The following is a 19489-nucleotide window of genomic DNA, read 5'->3' as shown; positions in this document are numbered from 1 at the left end:
GTCCCAGATCTGGCAGTTTGAAAAACACACTGGGCACGTGTGTATGCATGCCCAAAATCTCCAGAGGAGAGTGAAGAGAGGGATTGCAGTGTAGCTATCCCCCCAAGGAATGATGTCTCACACCCCCCACCTCTTTGTTTTGCCCTACACCAAAAAAAAAGCAAACAAACAAACAAAAACAGCTTCTAGTGGTGGGTCTTGGGCGCCAAGACCCCTTCTCCACGTCAGCAGCTATGACCATGTGCCCCCACCTCCATACAGCACAGGTATGACCCTGCTGTCCCCATGCCACCAGCTCTCCAGGGTTTGAATGGGTACACAAGAGTGACCAGAGCCTACACTGGGTGCACAGTACCCAAAACCCTCCCGATCCCTAAGTGTTTGGAAGTCCAGCCTTTGACAGGGGAGTCCCCATATTCAATTGTAGTCACTCAGTGTGTCCCCCAACACACCTCCGCCAACCACAGCACCTTCGACTGACCCACGCTTGTCTCCTGCAGCCTCCCCTCCGCCTCACTAAGGAGCAAACGTAACTCTTCCAGTTCAGAGCACAACCTCCTCCTTGAGAAGGAGGAGGAGACACGACAAGTGTGAAAAGCCAACACCGCGACCAGCCAGAATCTAAGACACTGGGTTTATTACGCAAGGTCACCCGGGTTTCCTTGTCAGAAAGTCGTTTCGCTCATTTACATGTCCTGCTCGATCCCATGAAATTACATTTGTTCCTCTGAACAATGCTTCCTATTCCACACAACCCAGCTGGAGCCACAGATAACAGCTGAGGTTGCTCCTTCCAGTCTGCCGGTAAGAGCCAATTTCACATGGATTTAAGTGCATTCAAATTAGCGATGTAATGGCCGTGCATGCCCTCAGATGGCTCACTGCACAGTGGCCTCGGATGCTCAGACGTCTGGAGAATCAAGTGTTTACAGGTGTTGCACACTTCAGATGAAGCGGGGCCCTGCAGGAAGGGGGGGACTTTCATTCATCATCGCTACCAGGGACCCATGGAGCACGCCACCAAGGCCTCGGTTCACACGGCCTTTACCCTCCTTTGAAAATGTTCTCTTAGATGTTGGGGCCAACCAATGCCACAGTGGTTAAGACAGCTAGATGCCGGGACCAGCAGTTAGCATAATGGCTACATCGCTGGACTCCCACGTAGTCGACCACGGTTCGGGTCCCAGACCCGGTGGCTTAAAACTCATGCCGAGTGTGTGTGCGTGCATGCCCAAGATCCTGAGAGGAGAATGGAGGAGAAGGGATTGCGGCGTGGCCATCCCCCCTGGGGGGTGATTTCTCGTTTTCTGTCTCTCTGTCTCTCTCTGTCTGTCTGGCAAGCGCACGCGTCCTATAGCTCGTATAGCAAAAACCCCTAAAAAAAAAAAAAAAAAAAAGACAGCTAGATGCCACATGGCTGACTGCCTGGTTCGAGTCCCAGATAGGCAGCATGAAAAACAAGCTGTGTTTGTGCATGTGTACCCAGAATTCCAAGAGGGGAACAGAGGAGAAGAGATTATGACATGGCCACCCCCCTGGGGATGTCATGTCTCACACCCCTTTCTCGCTCTGTCTCTTGTCTCTCTCTCTCTGGCAGGCACATGTGCTCTATGGTAAATAAAAAAAAAAAAAAAAACCTTGGGACCAGATGGGGTAAGGGTTAACTGCGCGAAATCGTGTAATGGTTACATCGCTGAACTCCCACATAATTGAATTCAGTTTGAGTCCTGGACCCGGTGGCTTAAAACTCATGCCAGGCACATGCGCGTGCATGCCCCAAAATCCCAAGAGGAGAATGAAGGAGAAGGGATTGAGGTGTGGCCATCCTCTCCCCGGGAGGAGGTGATTTCTCGCTTTCTGTCTCTCTCCGTGTGGCGAGCACATGCCCCATATAACAAAAATCTCTCAGAAACAAAACAAAACAAAACAAAACCCTGTGTTGAACAGCACTGTTCAGCAATGTACCTAATCCCTCCTCCCTTCGCCCATTCCTTCCCCCAGTCTTAACAGACTCGAACGAACCTTTTTATACTGTCCGGGCAGCAGATTCTCCACCATCTCGCTCAGGTGGTAGAAGGAGGGTCTCTTCTCTGGCTCACTGTTCCAGCACTTGACCATGATCTCGTAGCTAGAGAGGCCCAGAACAGAGAGTGGGCGCGGGCGGAGTGTCAGGGCATCCCTGCCCCACAGCCCCACCAGCACACGGGCAGGCCCACAGGATGAGGGAGGGCTCACACTTCACTGGTGGCATGGTCGGGCTTGGCCATCCGGTACCCACTCTTGATCTTATTGTAGAAAGTAGAATCCACCATCATGCCAGGGTAGGGCGTGCCACCTGCAAGCCAAAGAAGACAGCGAAGGTCAACGGACATGCAGAGCGCTGCTGAGTACAGGGGTGACGGAGCACTGCCACGGGCCTGGGAACAGGCCACCCGGACGTCCTGCTGTTCTCGCTCCTTCAAGGAAATTAAGAGTGACCGCCCTTGACTTCCAAGGCCTGCTTGAACTTTAAATGTAGCTAGCGCTCTAAGCTGGTTAAGTCCAAGCACTTTAGCCAAAACTCCTACATCTTTAGAAAAAGTGCTGGGGTCAATGGTGTGGCAACAGCGCACTAGACTCATGTGAGAAAGGTGCTGGGTTCGTGTCCCAGACATGCACGGAGGTTCGTGATCCAGACCAGCTGAGAATGGGATGGAGTGCAGCGCGAGGGCCCTGCTGGGGGTGCTCTCCCTGGGTCTTTGTGTGCGTCTTTGTGTCTGTCTCTCTCTCATGAAAGAAAGAAACTTTAAAGAGAGAGAGAGAGTGAGAAGCCAGCAAGCGGCATGGTAGTTAAAGCCCCAGACCCCCACATGGCCATCCTCGGTTTGAGTCCTGAACCTGGTGGCCAGCTGTCTCGCTTTCCTTTTCTTTCACTCTGTCTGTCCTCGGTGAGTGTATGTGCCCTATAACAAATAAAAATGATGACAATAATAATTAAATAAATCGTTCTTTTTTGCCTTTCTCCTTCCTCAAACTCAAACTCTTAGGCCATCAGGAAAAGTCATGGCGTGTTTTTCTATGCAAAAACGCTTCGTGACTTTCCCGACAGCCCAACACGATTTAAAGCCAGAACCACACAGGCATCCCTAGGTGTGGCCCCCTGACCTCCCCAGGTGAACCATCCAGGGGCTGGCCAAGACCCGGCTTCCTCTGGGGCCCTCACCCGGCAGCATGGAGTACCTGGATTGTTCAGCACCTGGTGACTAGCCAGCTGCACACCTGGGGGGCTCTCTCCTCCAGAAGGTGGCCAGGAGGGCAGCCTGGCCCCTGCCCTTTCCCCTGAGCATCAGCCACTGTCAGCTGAGGAAAGGGCAGCTCCCCACATGCCCAGGCGTCGGGAGGCCAACAGCGAGCAGATGCCACCAGGAGCACTTCCGGGAGGGGGGGTGGTCTCCTTAACAAAGCCCAAAGGAGAGGAAGGCAGAGACCAGGGTGAGGGGGCTGCCCCAACAGCCCTGCCTCAGCCTGCACGGATCCATAGCGGACATGGTTAGGGCCCCAGTGCGGTGGGAGGCACCCAAAGCATGCTTGATACACAGCAGGAGGCCACGCTCCCTGGGGCTGGGAAGTGCATCTGCTCCAGAGCAGGCTGCACAGTGACGGCGTCGGACCCCTACCGAGGGAGAAGATCTCCCAGAGCAGGATGCCGTAGGACCAGACGTCGCTCAGCGTTGTGTAGAGGTTGTCGAAGATGCTCTCCGGAGCCATCCACTTCACGGGCAGGAAGGTCTGTGGGGAGGGAGGAGGCGATTAAACTCGGTTGTGCCGTCACCATCCACAGCAGCAGAGAGGGTCAGGGGTCCTCCCGGGCAAGAGTAACCCACACCAAGCACCCTGCCCACAAGGGCCCCATGTGCGTTCAGGTCTCTGGGTACTCTTTGATGCTCAGTAGCTAGCCAATGCTTCCTGTGGCCTCCAAAGGAGAAACACCCAGAAACGTCCATCCCTGGATTGCTACCCAAAAAGTGTGAGCCTTGAATGGGCCTGTCAAGGTCTTATTTTCAAAAATCCCTAGGGACAAAATTAAGAACAGACTCCACAATCTATAAGCTGAATACAGTTTTTGAAGTGTAAGAAATAAATAGTAACTTTCTACAACTCTAAAACAAATAGTCGGACACTGGGGCCAGCAGGTGGTAAGGAGGTTAAGGTAGCCGGATCCTGCTAACTGCACAGAGTCCTGGACCCAGCAGCTTGAAACACACTCCAGGCACATGCGAATGCATGCCTAAAATCCTGAGAGGAGAAGGAGGAGAAGGGATTGTGGTGTGGCCATCCCCCTCTGGTGATTTCTCGCTTTCCCTCTCTCTGTCTCTAGTGAGTGCACATGCCCTAGAGCAAACAATTAAAACAGAAAAACCAACAATCATACATTAAGATGAATTTTGCAGCGCTTTGGTGAAGCTGGCCCAAGCTCTGCTGGAAACACTTATCAGAGGCAAGCACACAAAGCTGCCGGAGTGGCACCCTCCAGCCCTTGAAGACAAGCACTCACACACAGGCATCTCTGTGAGCAGGGGGCACGTCCGCCCGCCCAAGTCCCGCCCTCTGTCCAAGGTGACTGGGCTGTGTAGGGCTAGGCCCTGGCTGAGGCCACAGCCAACTGAGCGCGGGTCACACAAAGACACCGTCCAGCCCCTTCTGCAGGTGGCGTGGCAGTCTCCAACTCTCAGCCGTGTAGAACTGCCCCCGCAGAGGCAATGTACACCATGCGACCTTGCCCACTTTGGGGTGGATCAGGTACACGACAGAACGAGTGTGTTTAAGGAACCTGCCTCCAAGACACATTAACTCGGACGGCCTTAACACGCTGAGGGTCACAGGCGCTTGTCTGCTTAAAAGCTAGACACGCCGTCCTTGGAAAGGAACGCCTGTCGGTGCCCCTGCACAGTTGACGCTGCAGAGCCGACATCTACTGGGGCTTCTAGAACCAGGTGCAGTCCTAAGTGCTTTACTAGAATTCGCTGAGTAAGTCTCACGTCGCTGACTCAGCAGGTGGGTCTCTGCTGCAGAGCAGGAAACCGAGGTACAGAGTGGTCAGGTAACTTGCCCAAGTCCCAATCTAGCAAGCAGTGAGGCTGTACTCACACCCGGGCCATGTGGCCGCTGGCTTGTGCTTTTCACACCGACCCCCAGTCCCATCTCATGGACTGCACGTGAAAAACACGGACGCCAGGAGGTAGAAGCAACAGCCGACTTCAGAGATTAAAGTGAGGAGGCACGAGCCTGCGGGGTAAGGGCGGAGTACGTACGCTGCCTTTCGACACGTAGTTGGAATCATGCATGATGTCCCTGGCCAGGCCAAAGTCACAGATCTTCACAATTTTTCCTTGAGCCAGGAGAACATTGCGAGCAGCCAGGTCCCGGTGGACACACTGCGTGGACAAGAGAAATGATTCGGGGTCGATCCGTCACTGCAGCAAGACTGGCAGCTCAGGGCAGTGACCGGAGCCCGCCAGCACATCTCAGAGGACCATCCTGACATAAGGAGCTTGCTTCCCCTCCGGCTCTCTCTCCAAACACCCCAAGAGAGGGAAAGGTCCCTGCCCTGCTCAGGGGAAGAGAAGGAGCGCGTGAGAAGCCGCCATTGTTACTGGGCTGTCCACGGTCCACCTCAGCTCCTTCCACGCCCCCCTCCATGCTCTGATCTGTGGCTGGGTCGAAAGAGGTCTTTGTTCCTCGCACTTACATTTTTTGACGCCAAAAACTCCATGCCTCGGGCCACTTGATAGGTGAAGCTCAACAAATCCAACAAAGTAAGGCCTTCCGAGTTATCATCCGACAGCAGGTCTTTGACTTCAGCATCTGCAGAAAAAGCATTAAATGTGTCAGTGATAGACAGCACGAAAGATCACCCTCCACGGTGACTCCGCTGCCCAGAGCTATGTCAGGTTGCAGAGGCTTGACCAAAAAACCCTTCTCAATCCTTTCAGGAAGGATTTCCTTATAGAGCGTCCACAGCACACAGGCGGACATCTGAACTACGCAGCGTTTCTGCCTTAAATTATAAACACGGTCCCACTTCGTTTAATGACAGAGATGTGCCCCTGACAACACGTCCTTAGAGGATTTTGTCATCACACAGACGTCAGGGAGCGATGGACAAATGTAGATAGCACTGCCTCCTGCACGCCTCGTCCACGCGGTACAGCCTTCCGTCACGAGCGAGTATCCTTTATCCAACACTCAGGGCCAGACGTGTTTCAGGATTTTTCCAGACTTTGAAATATCTGCATATTCAAGAGCTTATCTTGGGGATGGCACCCCCAAGTATGAACAGAAGATGTTTTGTTTCCTCCACACTTATCCACATAGCCTGACAGTAGCTCAATACAATCTTTTGTTTCGGCCAAGACCTGTCACTTGAGATCAGATCATTTTCATCATGTCGGCACCAAAAAAGTTCCGATTTTGCAGCGTTTCAGGTTTTGCATTTACAGTGTGGGGACGCTCAACCTACCACCTTATGAGACCACAGTACGTGCATTCTGCCGCGCCTGGAATGTCACTATGGGGTGCAGGATGGTATGCGTGCCGAAACATACAGGCCCCATAGCGGTTAGTACTGCGCAGACGAGGCTGGATCAGACGTGGCTGACCAGGGTTCGAGTCCCAGCCCTGGCAGCTCACACGTCGGTACATGTGTGTGCAGGAACAAGGATGGTGGCATGAGCAGGCCCACCCAGGAGTGCTTCCTCTCTCATCCACGCTCCCTCTCTCTCATTCACATACATTGACCCTCTGACATTAAAACATAAACGCGTGGGGATCAGCAGTTAGCGTAATGGCTATGTCACTGGACTCCCACATAGTCGACCGAGGTTTGAGTCCTGGACCCGGTGGCTTAAAACTCACGCCAGGCACATGTGTGTGCGTGCCCAAGATCCTGAGAGGAGAATGGAGGAGAAGGGATTGCGGTGTGGCCATTCCCCCTGGGGGGTGATTTCTCGCTTTCTGTCTCTCTGTCTTTGTCTGTCTGGCGAGCACATGCACCCTATGGTAAAAATCTCTCCAAAACAAACAAACAAACAAACACGTGTGCACACATACAATTGGCTTTTGGACAATCTGAGCAACACAGATCCTGGGGTTAGAAGTGCAGAGCCTCCGCACAGTTAAAAATCTACATGTAGCTTCTGACTCTCCCAAAACTTAACTGCTCATAGCCTTACCAACTATATAAACAGTAAGTAGCATGTTTGTATGCTCTGCGTGCCATATACTGTATTCTTATAATAAATAAGCTAAAGAGAAAAAAGTGCCATTAAGAAAATCACAGGAGAGCCAGCTGATGGCACAGTGGTTACGTTGCTGGACTCCCACATGGCCAACTGTAGTTCGAGTCCCAGACCTGGTAGCTTGAAACTCACAACGAGCATGTGTGTGTGGGTGTGCCCAAGATTCCAGGAGGAGACTGGAGAAGAAGGGATTGCAGTGTGGCCATCTCCCCTGGGGGATGATTTCTCACTTTCTATATCTCTGTCTCTCTCTGATTCTCTGGCAAGCACATGCACCCTATAGCAATAATATCTTCCCCCAAAAAAGAAAAGAAAACAAAGAAAATCACAGGAAGTCCAATAGCAGTAAGTGGGGTGCTGTGAGAGGAGACCCAGAGGGGGAGGCTGCCAGTCAGAGACCCGCTGAGTAAACCGGGCACATGTGTGCCCTGACCTGGGCCGACTGGGACTGGAGGGGGATCACAGTGTCAGGACCTGCCAGGGACGCTGCGTCTGTTTCTACTTCTTCCTGTCACTCTCTTTCTCTCTCACTTTCTCTCTCACTCATGTTAGAAATACAAATATAAACTTAAAAAAAAAAAGAGGCTGGCTCCATAGCTCAGTGGTTAAAAGGTTCAGACCCCGCATGGCTGACCACAGACCATCCGACCTGGGCAGCTTGCAGAGCACAGAGGCCACATGTGCATGCATATCCAACATGCTGACAGGACTGAGAGGTGGAGAAGGGGCTTGGCATGACTGCGCCCCATCGGGGGGGTGCTTCCAGCCCACCCCCACCCCCTGCTGAGCACCCATTCTCTCTGGCAATTAAAAGAGAAGAAAGAAAAAGGAAGGGAAGGAAAGAAAAAAGAAAAGGAAGGAACGCAAGAAAAGAAAAATCACAGGAAAGAGAGCATGCACTCGCAGTTCCGTAGTGTTGTTTAAGAATGATTTCATTTAATTTTATTTATTTATTATTACTTTCCAGTTTGACCAGAGAGAGAGGGAAAGTGAGTAAGCAAGCCGCCAGGTCTGGTACTTGAACCGTGATCGGCCATGTGGGAATCCAGTGCCTTGCCCATCACACCACCTGCCGGCTCCCAATATATTTACTGAAAAGGCCTTCTGCACAGAAGTGGAGCCATGCGGTTCAAACCTGCGGTTCTCAAGTGTCGTGTGTTTACGCTAAACACACACACATGCCTGTGAGGCCCAGTCTCCTCTTCTTTCTCTAAGGAGTTTGCGCACATACTTTTTGTGTGGCTAGAGAAGTTTTTTTAACCCATTTCTTCTTTATTTATGATAGAGCATGTACACACATGACAGAGAGAGAGGAGGGAGGGGGGAGAGAGGAGCCCCTTGCACAGGCTCTGCACACACCAGATCCCCTTCCTCAGCCTTGGGCCTGTCAGATCCTGGGCCTCCCGACCCACATTGGGCATATTTTGGGCAGACCAGGCCTGAGTGGGGGTTCGACCTCGTTGGTCACACGAGATCTGGTCCTTGAAGCTGTGCATTACTGCTGTACCCCAGCTTCCTCCACCAAAATGCTTTCTTCACTTTAGCAAATCACTTCGGCCACCTTTAAAACACACACACACACACACACTAAGATTTTCCATGACAAATATACATGAGGGCCCTTTGAAAATAGAGCTTCTGAGAATTGTTTTATTTTCTTTCTTTCTTTCCTTTCTTTTTTTTTTTTTTTTTTTTTTTTTGGAGAGGTTTTTGCTATAGGGCTTGTGCACTCGCCAGACAGGCAGAGAGAGACAGAGACAGAAAGAGAGAAATCACCCCCCAGGGGGAATGGCCACGCCGCAATCCCTTCTACTTCATTCCCTCTCGGGATCTTGGGCACACCCGCACACACGCCCGGCATGAGTTTAAGCCATCGGGTCCAGGATTTGAATTGTGGTCAACCACATGAGAATCCAGCGACATAGCCATTACGCTAACTGCTGGTCCCGTTTGTATTTTTTTTTTAGGAGAGATTTTTGCTGTAGGGCTCATGTGCTCACCAGAGGATGGAGAGAGACAGAAAGCAAAAAATCACCCCAAAAGGGATGGATAGCCATGCCACAATCCCTCTTCTCCATTTTCCTCTTGAGATCTTGAACACGCATACACACATGCTTGGCCTGAGTTTTAAGCCACTAGGTCCAGGACTCGAACCACAGTCGACTACATGGGAGTCCAGCGACATAGCCGTTATGCCAACTGCTGATCCCCTCCTCTTGGGATCTTGTACATGTGCTCCATGTAAGTTTTAAGCCACTGGGTCTAAGACTCGAACCACAGTCAACTACGTGGGAGTCCAGCGATGTAACCATTATGCCATCTGCTGGTTCCCTTATTTTTCTTTTGAAAGCCACCTTCATATTGGGTAGTCAAAAGTCATGACGCATTTTCACATAGAAAAACATGTCGGAGTTTTCCAACCACCCCACAGTACTTGGCTTCTCGTGCGTCAATAAAATCAACCACCAATCCGAGGCAGGAGCGATCTTAAAGGTCAGTGCCGACACCTTTGCCTCAAGACCCCTTCGTTCGTGACTTGTCCGCTTTCCCCAGTGAGTACTGTCTGGACGGGGCCTAGGGTTTTCGAGGAAGAAGCAATCTGGGCCAGCCCGTCTCGGTGCTTTTTGAAAAATTTCAGGCAAGTGCAGAAAAGTTCCAGCCATTCACATTTTTTCAGCCAGCTCTGCGCAGGCCAGAAAGCAGATCGTGTCTGCCAACCGGCCTGGGCCTAAGCATGACTCAGGCTCCTCTGAAATCTGGTGCCAAGTCCACCAGCCCCTCAGGGAAGCAATGCAAGCTATTTTTAACCCTCTGGGAGGGGAGAGGAAACACTGGTTCCGATCACGCTCATTGGCTCATCTCAAAAAAGCGCTTGGAAGTTCACCCATTTGGCATCGAGAAGCGAATGGAACTTGGAACTGCAGAAATGGAAAATATTATTAGGTACCAAGCCCTGCAAACAAACAGATTCCTTTTTGAATGGATCGTACCTTTCCCTTAAGAACCCTGGGAGCATTCGGAGCTCAGCAGTGATTTTCAAAACAGTTTCCGTGGCAGCTCGACACTTCTGTGTACCGACCAGTGACAGAGCTCAGACCAGAGAGGCAAGACCATGGGGCAGGCCAACGTCCGCCTGGCTAGCAGAGCCACTGACTCCAAGGCTGGGATTACACCTGAGCAGGCAGGGGCCCTCCCTGAGCAGAAGTGAGGTGGCCCCTGCACACGCACTGCCCAGGCTCCTGGCATTGCTGACTCCATTTAACCTGCCCCACATACTCCCACGCTTTGAGAACGGGCTCTGCCTTCCAGCCGCATTCAACAGAAACGCCCGTCAGAAAACATGACCTCAAACTGCCTTCTCTCCAGTTCCCACCCGATTTCAAGCATTAAATTAGATGTGAGGGAAGCTAAAAGCCAAACTTATTAAAACTCACAGAAAATAGAGACTTTTCTATCTTACGGAAAAAACCAGCACGAGGAACCAACATAACATGGCCAGTTTTTAATTTTGCTACATAAGGACATCGAAAAAATATCAACTATCATCATGCTCTCATTTAAAATGAAAACAAAAACATGTTGATAGAAAAGGAAGGGCATTATATCAGAATAAATCATTCTTATATCAGAATAAATCATTCTTTTTTTTTTTTTTTTGCCATAGGACAAGTGCGCTCGCCAGACAGACAAAGAGAGAGACAGAGAGACAGAAAGCGAGAAATCACCCCCCAGGGGGGGATAGCCACGCCACAATCCCTTCTCCTCCATTCTCCTCTCGGGACCCTGGGCACACACACACACACGCCCGGCGTGAGTTTTAAGCCACCAGGTCCGGGACTCAAACCGCAGTCGACTACGTGGGAGTCCAGTGACATAGCCATTACGTTAACTGCTGGTCCCAGAATAAGTAATTCTTTAAAATAGCTACACTTAGGCCCAGCAGGTGGCATAGAGGTTAAGGCCCTGGATTCCACAGGGCCGACTGCATAGTTTGAGTCCTGGATCCAGTGGCTTAAAAATCATGCTGGGTGCGTGTGCGGTGCCCAAAATCCCAAGAGGAGAGTGGAGGAAAAGGGATTGCAGTGTGGCCATCCCCCTTTGGGGGTGATTTCTCACTTTCATTCTTTCTCTGTCACTCTCTCTCTCTCTGGAGAGGGCACACGCCCTATAGCAAAACTGCAACAACAAAAAATTAAATTTAAACTTTAAAAACTTCATCACGCTGAGTCTGTCTTTATTCTTTTCCATTTGCAGCCCACAAACCTGTGAAAACCTGTCCCAGACGGGTGGTGCAGAGCGACGTTCCGGGACCTGCGGTGCGACAGGCTTTTTACCCTCCCTGTTCACCTGCCTCTCAGTACTTCAGTACTGGCCCAAGTCACCAGAAGATCAGGACACCCAGAGTGAGCAGACACTCTTACCTAATGCGGGTTTCTTCTTATAGGAGGCCGGGCGATCGTACAGAGACCTCTGGATGTCCGAATACTTAGAAACCTCTTTCCTCTCCAGCATGGGGACGTACTGCGTCGTATACGCTTGTCTCATGTCCACGTAGTCACCGTTGTTTTCGAAAGATAAGATAACGTAACTGTGGAAAGGAGGAAAGACACCTCACCCAGGGTGCCCCCTGGGGACTGGCACTGGTGGATGGTGTGGGGGCCTGCCATGTGCTGGGACCACAGCGGGCATGAACGCAGCAAGGGGCGTGAAAGATGGGCCAGTCCACACAGGTCGGGTTGTCCCACAAACACCGATTGTCTCAAAAGCTCGGGTGTGCTGGGAGGGAAGGGAGGTTTTGACAGCCTCTAAGGAAGAGCACCCCGTGTGGGGTCAAGGCAGCAGAACCCATGCCCAAAGATGGGAGGGGCGAGGGGGTTATGGGGATGACACAGCACATGGGGGACAGAAAGGGCTCTACAACAGTTGTCGTTATCACTACATACTTATCGACTGGCCCGTTGTGAGTGCCTGTCCTCTACCCGTCTTCAGAGGGCCACAGACTCCCTCAGGGACCACATCAAAGACAGTGGAGCTAAGTGTGTTGTATTTAAAGTGTAAGGGCATCGCCCAGTGGTTAAGGGAGCTACTGGGTCCCTTGGAAGAGTCATGACTTTTCCGATGACCCAAGAGATCCCACATGGACAGCCACATTCAATCCCATATGGTCGAATCCCAGCGCCAGTGGCTTATAACACACATCAGGCACATGTGCATGTGTGCCCAAAATCTCAATAGGATGGAGAAGGGATTGAGACATGACCACACCCCACTGGGGAGCTGTTTTCTCCCCCCACCACCCTCCACTTCTGTTTCGCTCTCTCTGGTGAGCACAGACACCCTCTGGGCAACTAAAATATTGGGACATCGGAAAAGTCATGATACATTTTTGTGTAGAAAAAATACATCATGATTTTTCCGATGACCCAATAAATAAAGGCATTTTTAAAAATAAAATAAAATTCTGGGGGCTGGCAGGTGGTGTGATGGTTAAGGCGCTGGACTCCCACATGGCTGACCATGGTTTGAGTCCTGGATCTGATGGATTGCTTTCTCACTTTCCCCTCTCTGTCTCTCTGGTCAAGTTAAAAAATAATAAATAAATTAAGCAAATAACCTTTTTAAAAAATTAAAAATAAGATGAAGTTTGAAAAATTCATTACATTAATTCTGTTGTTATTTTTTCTGTTTTCCAGTTCACAATCCATGAACCTGGGCCATGTTGCCATGAGGCATAACCAGGCAGCTCCCAAAACCCAATTAATTTAGGGCCCATCTGGTATTTGTTGAGTAACTTTTCTTTTCCTTTTCTTCTTTTATTTTTTTGAAATTTTTCTTGCTATAGAGTGTATCTATGTCACCAGAAGATCAGGACACCCAGAGTGAGCAGACACTCTTACCTAATGCGGGTTTCTTCTTATAGGAGGCCGGGCGATCGTACAGAGACCTCTGGATGTCCGAATACTTAGAAACCTCTTTCCTCTCCAGCATGGGGACGTACTGCGTCGTATACGCTTGTCTCATGTCCACGTAGTCACCGTTGTTTTCGAAAGATAAGATAACGTAACTGTGGAAAGGAGGAAAGACACCTCACCCAGGGTGCCCCCTGGGGACTGGCACTGGTGGATGGTGTGGGGGCCTGCCATGTGCTGGGACCACAGCGGGCATGAACGCAGCAAGGGGCGTGAAAGATGGGCCAGTCCACACAGGTCGGGTTGTCCCACAAACACCGATTGTCTCAAAAGCTCGGGTGTGCTGGGAGGGAAGGGAGGTTTTGACAGCCTCTAAGGAAGAGCACCCCGTGTGGGGTCAAGGCAGCAGAACCCATGCCCAAAGATGGGAGGGGCGAGGGGGTTATGGGGATGACACAGCACATGGGGGACAGAAAGGGCTCTACAACAGTTGTCGTTATCACTACATACTTATCGACTGGCCCGTTGTGAGTGCCTGTCCTCTACCCGTCTTCAGAGGGCCACAGACTCCCTCAGGGACCACATCAAAGACAGTGGAGCTAAGTGTGTTGTATTTAAAGTGTAAGGGCATCGCCCAGTGGTTAAGGGAGCTACTGGGTCCCTTGGAAGAGTCATGACTTTTCCGATGACCCAAGAGATCCCACATGGACAGCCACATTCAATCCCATATGGTCGAATCCCAGCGCCAGTGGCTTATAACACACATCAGGCACATGTGCATGTGTGCCCAAAATCTCAATAGGATGGAGAAGGGATTGAGACATGACCACACCCCACTGGGGAGCTGTTTTCTCCCCCCACCACCCTCCACTTCTGTTTCGCTCTCTCTGGTGAGCACAGACACCCTCTGGGCAACTAAAATATTGGGACATCGGAAAAGTCATGATACATTTTTGTGTAGAAAAAATACATCATGATTTTTCCGATGACCCAATAAATAAAGGCATTTTTAAAAATAAAATAAAATTCTGGGGGCTGGCAGGTGGTGTGATGGTTAAGGCGCTGGACTCCCACATGGCTGACCATGGTTTGAGTCCTGGATCTGATGGATTGCTTTCTCACTTTCCCCTCTCTGTCTCTCTGGTCAAGTTAAAAAATAATAAATAAATTAAGCAAATAACCTTTTTAAAAAATTAAAAATAAGATGAAGTTTGAAAAATTCATTACATTAATTCTGTTGTTATTTTTTCTGTTTTCCAGTTCACAATCCATGAACCTGGGCCATGTTGCCATGAGGCATAACCAGGCAGCTCCCAAAACCCAATTAATTTAGGGCCCATCTGGTATTTGTTGAGTAACTTTTCTTTTCCTTTTCTTCTTTTATTTTTTTGAAATTTTTCTTGCTATAGAGTGTATCTATTCACCAGGGAGAGAGAGAGATAAGGAAACTGAGACATCACACCCCATGGGAGATGGCAGATCACAATCCCTTCTTCATCCTTCTCTCAGGATTTGGGGCACGCATGCACATGTGTCCAGCACGTTTTTCAAGTAGCTGGGTCCAGGACTCAAACTGCACAGTCAGCCATGTGGGGTCGAGCTGCCTTAACCACCATGCCACCTAGCTGGTCCTCACTGAGTCATTTACCACAAAGTGAACTCAGTGTCGTTTCTGATCTTCCAGAACTTCGCATCCAGAGATCTTCACAGTGGATTATGGATTTCCACAGCAGGGATCTCGATTACTGATGGACAGACCCAGGCTCGGCAAGGCTGGACATGCTCGGGTAGTATCTCATGTGTGTCCCTGGCCAGAGCTGCCTTCCAAGTCCTAAGTGGATCACAACTGAGGAGCAGAGCGGCTCCCAGAATGACTCCATTCCCGCTCTCACACAAACCTGGCAGCAAGGCCGTCGTGTGGTCCCCATCCAAAACACCTTCGGACACCAAGTGTCTACGTGTACCATGAGGGACGACTGGACGGGGCAGTGTGACCCCACGCCTTGCTACCCTGGGCGCTGAGTCTAAAGACCTGGGCCTACCAGGACTGAGAGGCCTGGGGGACCACAGTGCCCAGCAAGGTCTCTCTCCACACCCACCTCCGTGTGCTCTCGTCAGCAGGGTGCAGTCCAAAAATGTCCAGCTCTTTCTTTGGCTTCTCCGGGTGGCGGCTGAGGAAGCTGTCCCTGTTCTTATGCAAGTAGTTGACTAGATCTCCGTAGAAGCAGTACTCGGTGATGATGTAAATGGGGCCTGTGGGGACCAAGACCGGTTAGAAGATGAGGACAAACAGCACAGAGAAGCAGAGGATTGCTGTGTGTGGACTGGCAAGAACGGTCGTTCACGTACGAGCTCCTGTCGCCATTGGGAGCCGCCGACTCCACTGAGGGGACTCGTACTTACTAGCACGTCTAGGGATCAAACACCTGCCTCGACAATTTTCGCAGCGCTCACTCGCAGGCCGGGGCGCCTACCTGACTTGGTACAGGCTCCCAGCAGGTTCACAATGTTTAAGTGTGGCCCCAGGTGCGTCATTATCTTCAGTTCAGACATGAGCGCTTGCTTTTCACTGGATCTGGCTGTGGCTGTTGAGGAAACACAGCCCCGATCAGTCTGATGACCTGCCCTCTTCCACTCTCAGAAAAAGCCCAGCACGTCACTGTCCTGTCTCTCCCCAAGAGTCGAAAAGAGAAGCGGATCATGTCTGGGTCTGGACTCTAATCACTAATCCCTCATCTTTCAAGTAAAAACGGAGTCCCGGAGGGGCCAGCAGGTGGTGTGGTAGTTATGGCGCGAGACTCTCACATTGCCAGCGGAGGTCTGCGTCCTGGACCTGGCAGCTTGAAAATCACACGTAGCACATGTGCGTGCATGCCCAAAATCCTGAGAGGAGAATGGAAGAGAAGGGACTGCAGCGTGGCCACCCCTCCCGGAGGGTGACTTCTTACTCTCCCCTCTCTATCTCTCTTCTCTCTGGCAAGTGCAAGTGTCTTATAGCAAAAAAATCTTAAAAAAAAAAAAGAAAGTCACTGAACTAACAACTCTTTAATTTTCCAACAAGTGGGGGGTAAGAGCAACCTAAATAAACCTGATTGACAAAATAGTCTAGATACACATAAAGGTTAGAGTCAAAAGAACCAGGATCTAGTCCTAAAGCTGATATTTACCAGCTGTGTGGCTTTGAGCGATTCACTTAACATCTGCAAAGATACCCAGAGAGTAGCACTTACGTTTCAGCATCTTCACCGCAACTTTCATGACAGGCTGTGACCGGCTCAGCCCATAGGCTGTTCCTTCCACCACTTTCCCAAACGCGCCAGATCCCAAGACCCGACCTGTGGGCAACCAGAACTGTTAGCACAGGGCAGTTCCGGGCATCTCCTCAGTGTCATTTACCCCGCCAGCACCGTGGCGCACAGTGGGGCGGCTGATTTCCCCATACCAAGTGCTCACGCCAAACACAGAATGGAGCCCATAGCAAAGGAAATCAGCCTAATTGCTTTTGTCAAATAATGTTTTCAGGAAAGGAAACCGCAGACGGGAAGAAGGGGCAGTCCTCCCTGGTGTGAGCATTCTGCCTCCCAGCTCAGTGCCGGGCCAGGCTCTGGGCCGCTGCGCTGGCTTTCTGTGGCTCTCACCCACCTCCCTCCACTCCTGTTCTCTACCCTTCTGTTTTCCACTTGCAAACAGGGGCATCTTTTGCATCAATGAATCCTTCACCACTGCAAACATCCCTGGTTCCAGCCTCACGCTGGGCTCACTGCTCCCTGTTTGTCAAGGCCAGTACAGCAAGGAGCAACCAAGCCCCGGGAGCACAGCACGGTGGCAGACAGAAACTGAAGACTCGCAGGCTGAGAAGGGTGTTTCACAGGGTGTCAGTCTCACCAGGGACAGCCAAGCCAGGGCACAGCTCAAGAAAGGCCTCACAGCCAACACGGCTCCTTCCCGCGTGTCCACATTGCTGGAGAGTGGACCCCGGAGGGACCGTTTCACCAGCAATGTGGCGATACCTGAGGAGCCCGGAGATAAAAGCTGCCTGTTGGCCTATCAGGAATTTTGCCCTTTTTCTCCATATTTTATTACTTTTTAACTTCCCTAAGCTCCTCGTCCTTTTTGGGGGCAACAGGGAAGAAAATATAATTAAAAAAAAAAGCTTAGATGTTAAGTATTTGAAATTTGGGTCAGATGGGATGCCTTGTTTGAGTTCAGTTTAAGTCACTTCCTAAAAAAAAACCTAAACTTGTGTATTTTTGAAATGAGACAGGTAGATAATTACAACCTGTATTTGGCATCCATCAAAGTACATGCTGTTGGATTATCCACCGTGACACAACATTTTAACTCTAACTTTAATTCGCCTTTGTCTTTTTCCGTTGGTTGAGAACATGATTTAAAAAAAAAAAAAATATTACTCTCTTGGACTAAAGCTTCATGTCCTTGGTCTCAGCCCAAGACTGAAATATTTGAAAGTTTGTGATAAGCTAGCTTGTTTATTTTCACACGAAGTGCATGAAAATGTACCTATATTCTTATATTCCACAGTCCAAATGAATGTTAGGAAGAATCGGATGCGTCCTTGGAACGCACTGGATCAAGACACGTTTTATGGCCGTCCTCATCCGGCTCTCGTCGGTTCCGTTTTAGGCACAGTGACTCGTCCCGTTACAAATTCAAGGCATTCTCAGAGCAAAGCCATTGTGGTGGGATCTGTGCCAGGCTTCTTCGCACTCATTCTCTCTTTGCAAATTCCCTTTAACCATAATTTATTATGGAATGAGGCTGTGGGTCTTTTGTTAAATCATTGCCAACTGTGATCCAGTTAACTCATTTTTGAGGGGGAAACTTATTTCTGAAAGCGAATGTCTATTGCCTAGCTCTTAGGAACTGCATCGCCTAGCTCTTAGGAACTAGAGCTCCGATCCCGCACTCTGCCGCAGCCTATGAGCAGGGAAGTGTGGACAAGTGAGAATGGGGTCGGGAGGTCACCCCCAGAGCAGCTTACCAAGCACTAATCCGTCTCTCGGGAACTCCCACCTGGAGTCATACGGCAGCTGCATCGGGTCCACATAAATATATTCATGTCCATCGGGGCTGATTGACTCAATGACCCGCCAGCGAATCTCATACCTCGGTTTCTACAAATGACCAGGACAGGAATGCTGGTGAGCTCCCAGAGAAATCCCAGTGCCCCCAGCTCACCGCAGCAGCCACGCTGCTGGACACAGCAGGGCCCAACAATGACCACTCGTCCTCTAGTCCCTGAGCTCCTCTGTGCCAAGCATTGGACCAGGTTGCTATTTTTGTTCTTACTGATTTTTTCAGTTCTTTGAAAAAACATCAACCTGGGGCCAGCAGGTGGCATGGTGGTGAAGCTGCTGGATTCCCACATGGCCAATCACAGGTCAAGCCCCAGACCCAGAGGTTTAGAAGTTACATCTGGTGAGTGTGCATGCATGCCCAAAATCCCCAGTGGAAAATGGAGAAGAAGGGATTGTGGTGTGGCCAACCCCCCAGGTGGTGATGTCTCAGTTTCCCTCTCTCTGTCTCTGTCTCTCTCCAGCAAGCGTACACGCTCTATGACAAAAACCTCTAAAAAAGAAAAAGAAAAAGAAGAAAGAAAAGAAAAGACATATACCTGTTTCCAAATGACAACCAGGACAATGAGGGAGATGATCACAATCACCAACAGCACCAGGACCGCGGCCGCCACCGTGAGCTCAGAACGCAGGGCTAGGGGACACAGAGAGCCATGGCAGAGAACGTCCTCAGGGCCACGCGCGGGGCAGGAGCGTGGCAGAGCTGTGACTGGGCCAGGAATCTCCCACTGCTAGTGGGGAAGAGTGGGGGCTGCCTGGCTCACATCAGGGCTAGGCAGTACCATCTCCCCAACATCTGCACCCAGGAAACCACCAACTCGCCCTTGGAAGAGAAAGCGACAGAATTCGATCTGGAGAACTCACACTGTCTCAAAGCCGCTCGGACAGTAACTTTTCTAGAGAATTTGTACAGGAATGACAGAGACTGGTAAATGAGATTGAGAGCGACTGCAGTAAGTGCAGGAACCTCTACCTTGTAAGCTTACCTGGGGCACCAGATGGTGGTGCAGTGGTAAGACCTGACATTCTGCAGGGCAGGCCCACGTGGGAAGGGCGCCACTTGGTACACAGAGACCTCCCTGAACATGCTGGGCCTTTGTGTGCCTGCAGTCCAGGCTGGCTGAGGCTGCGGACAGCTCAAGAAACAGCCAGGGGGGACGAGCAGTTGGCGTAATGGCTATGTCGCTGGACTCCCATGTAGCCGACC

General features: G+C 50.7%; 1 protein-coding gene across 1 annotated transcript in view; it reads right to left on the bottom strand.

Moving 5' to 3' along the window:
• The window catches only part of PDGFRA (platelet derived growth factor receptor alpha), a 72106-nt gene that overhangs the window by 9194 nt on the left and 43423 nt on the right, over positions 1-19489 (bottom strand). Inside the window, exons 12-21 of the mRNA XM_006143683.2 lie at positions 18189-18321; positions 16417-16521; positions 15661-15771; positions 15286-15439; positions 13175-13341; positions 5729-5844; positions 5292-5414; positions 3657-3768; positions 2236-2335; positions 2023-2128 (exon numbers count right to left, since the gene is read on the bottom strand). Coding sequence (XP_006143745.1) covers positions 2023-2128; positions 2236-2335; positions 3657-3768; positions 5292-5414; positions 5729-5844; positions 13175-13341; positions 15286-15439; positions 15661-15771; positions 16417-16521; positions 18189-18321 — 1227 coding nt within the window. The remainder of the gene's footprint in view (positions 1-2022; positions 2129-2235; positions 2336-3656; positions 3769-5291; positions 5415-5728; positions 5845-13174; positions 13342-15285; positions 15440-15660; positions 15772-16416; positions 16522-18188; positions 18322-19489) is intronic.

The sequence above is a fragment of the Tupaia chinensis genome, unplaced genomic scaffold, assembly GCF_000334495.1.
Source record: "Tupaia chinensis unplaced genomic scaffold, TupChi_1.0 Scaffold000102_1, whole genome shotgun sequence".
In the NCBI taxonomy this organism is placed as follows: Eukaryota; Metazoa; Chordata; class Mammalia; order Scandentia; family Tupaiidae; genus Tupaia; species Tupaia belangeri.
The sequence above is the reverse complement of the archived record's forward strand: the minus strand, read 5'-3'. Positions and strand labels throughout refer to the sequence as shown.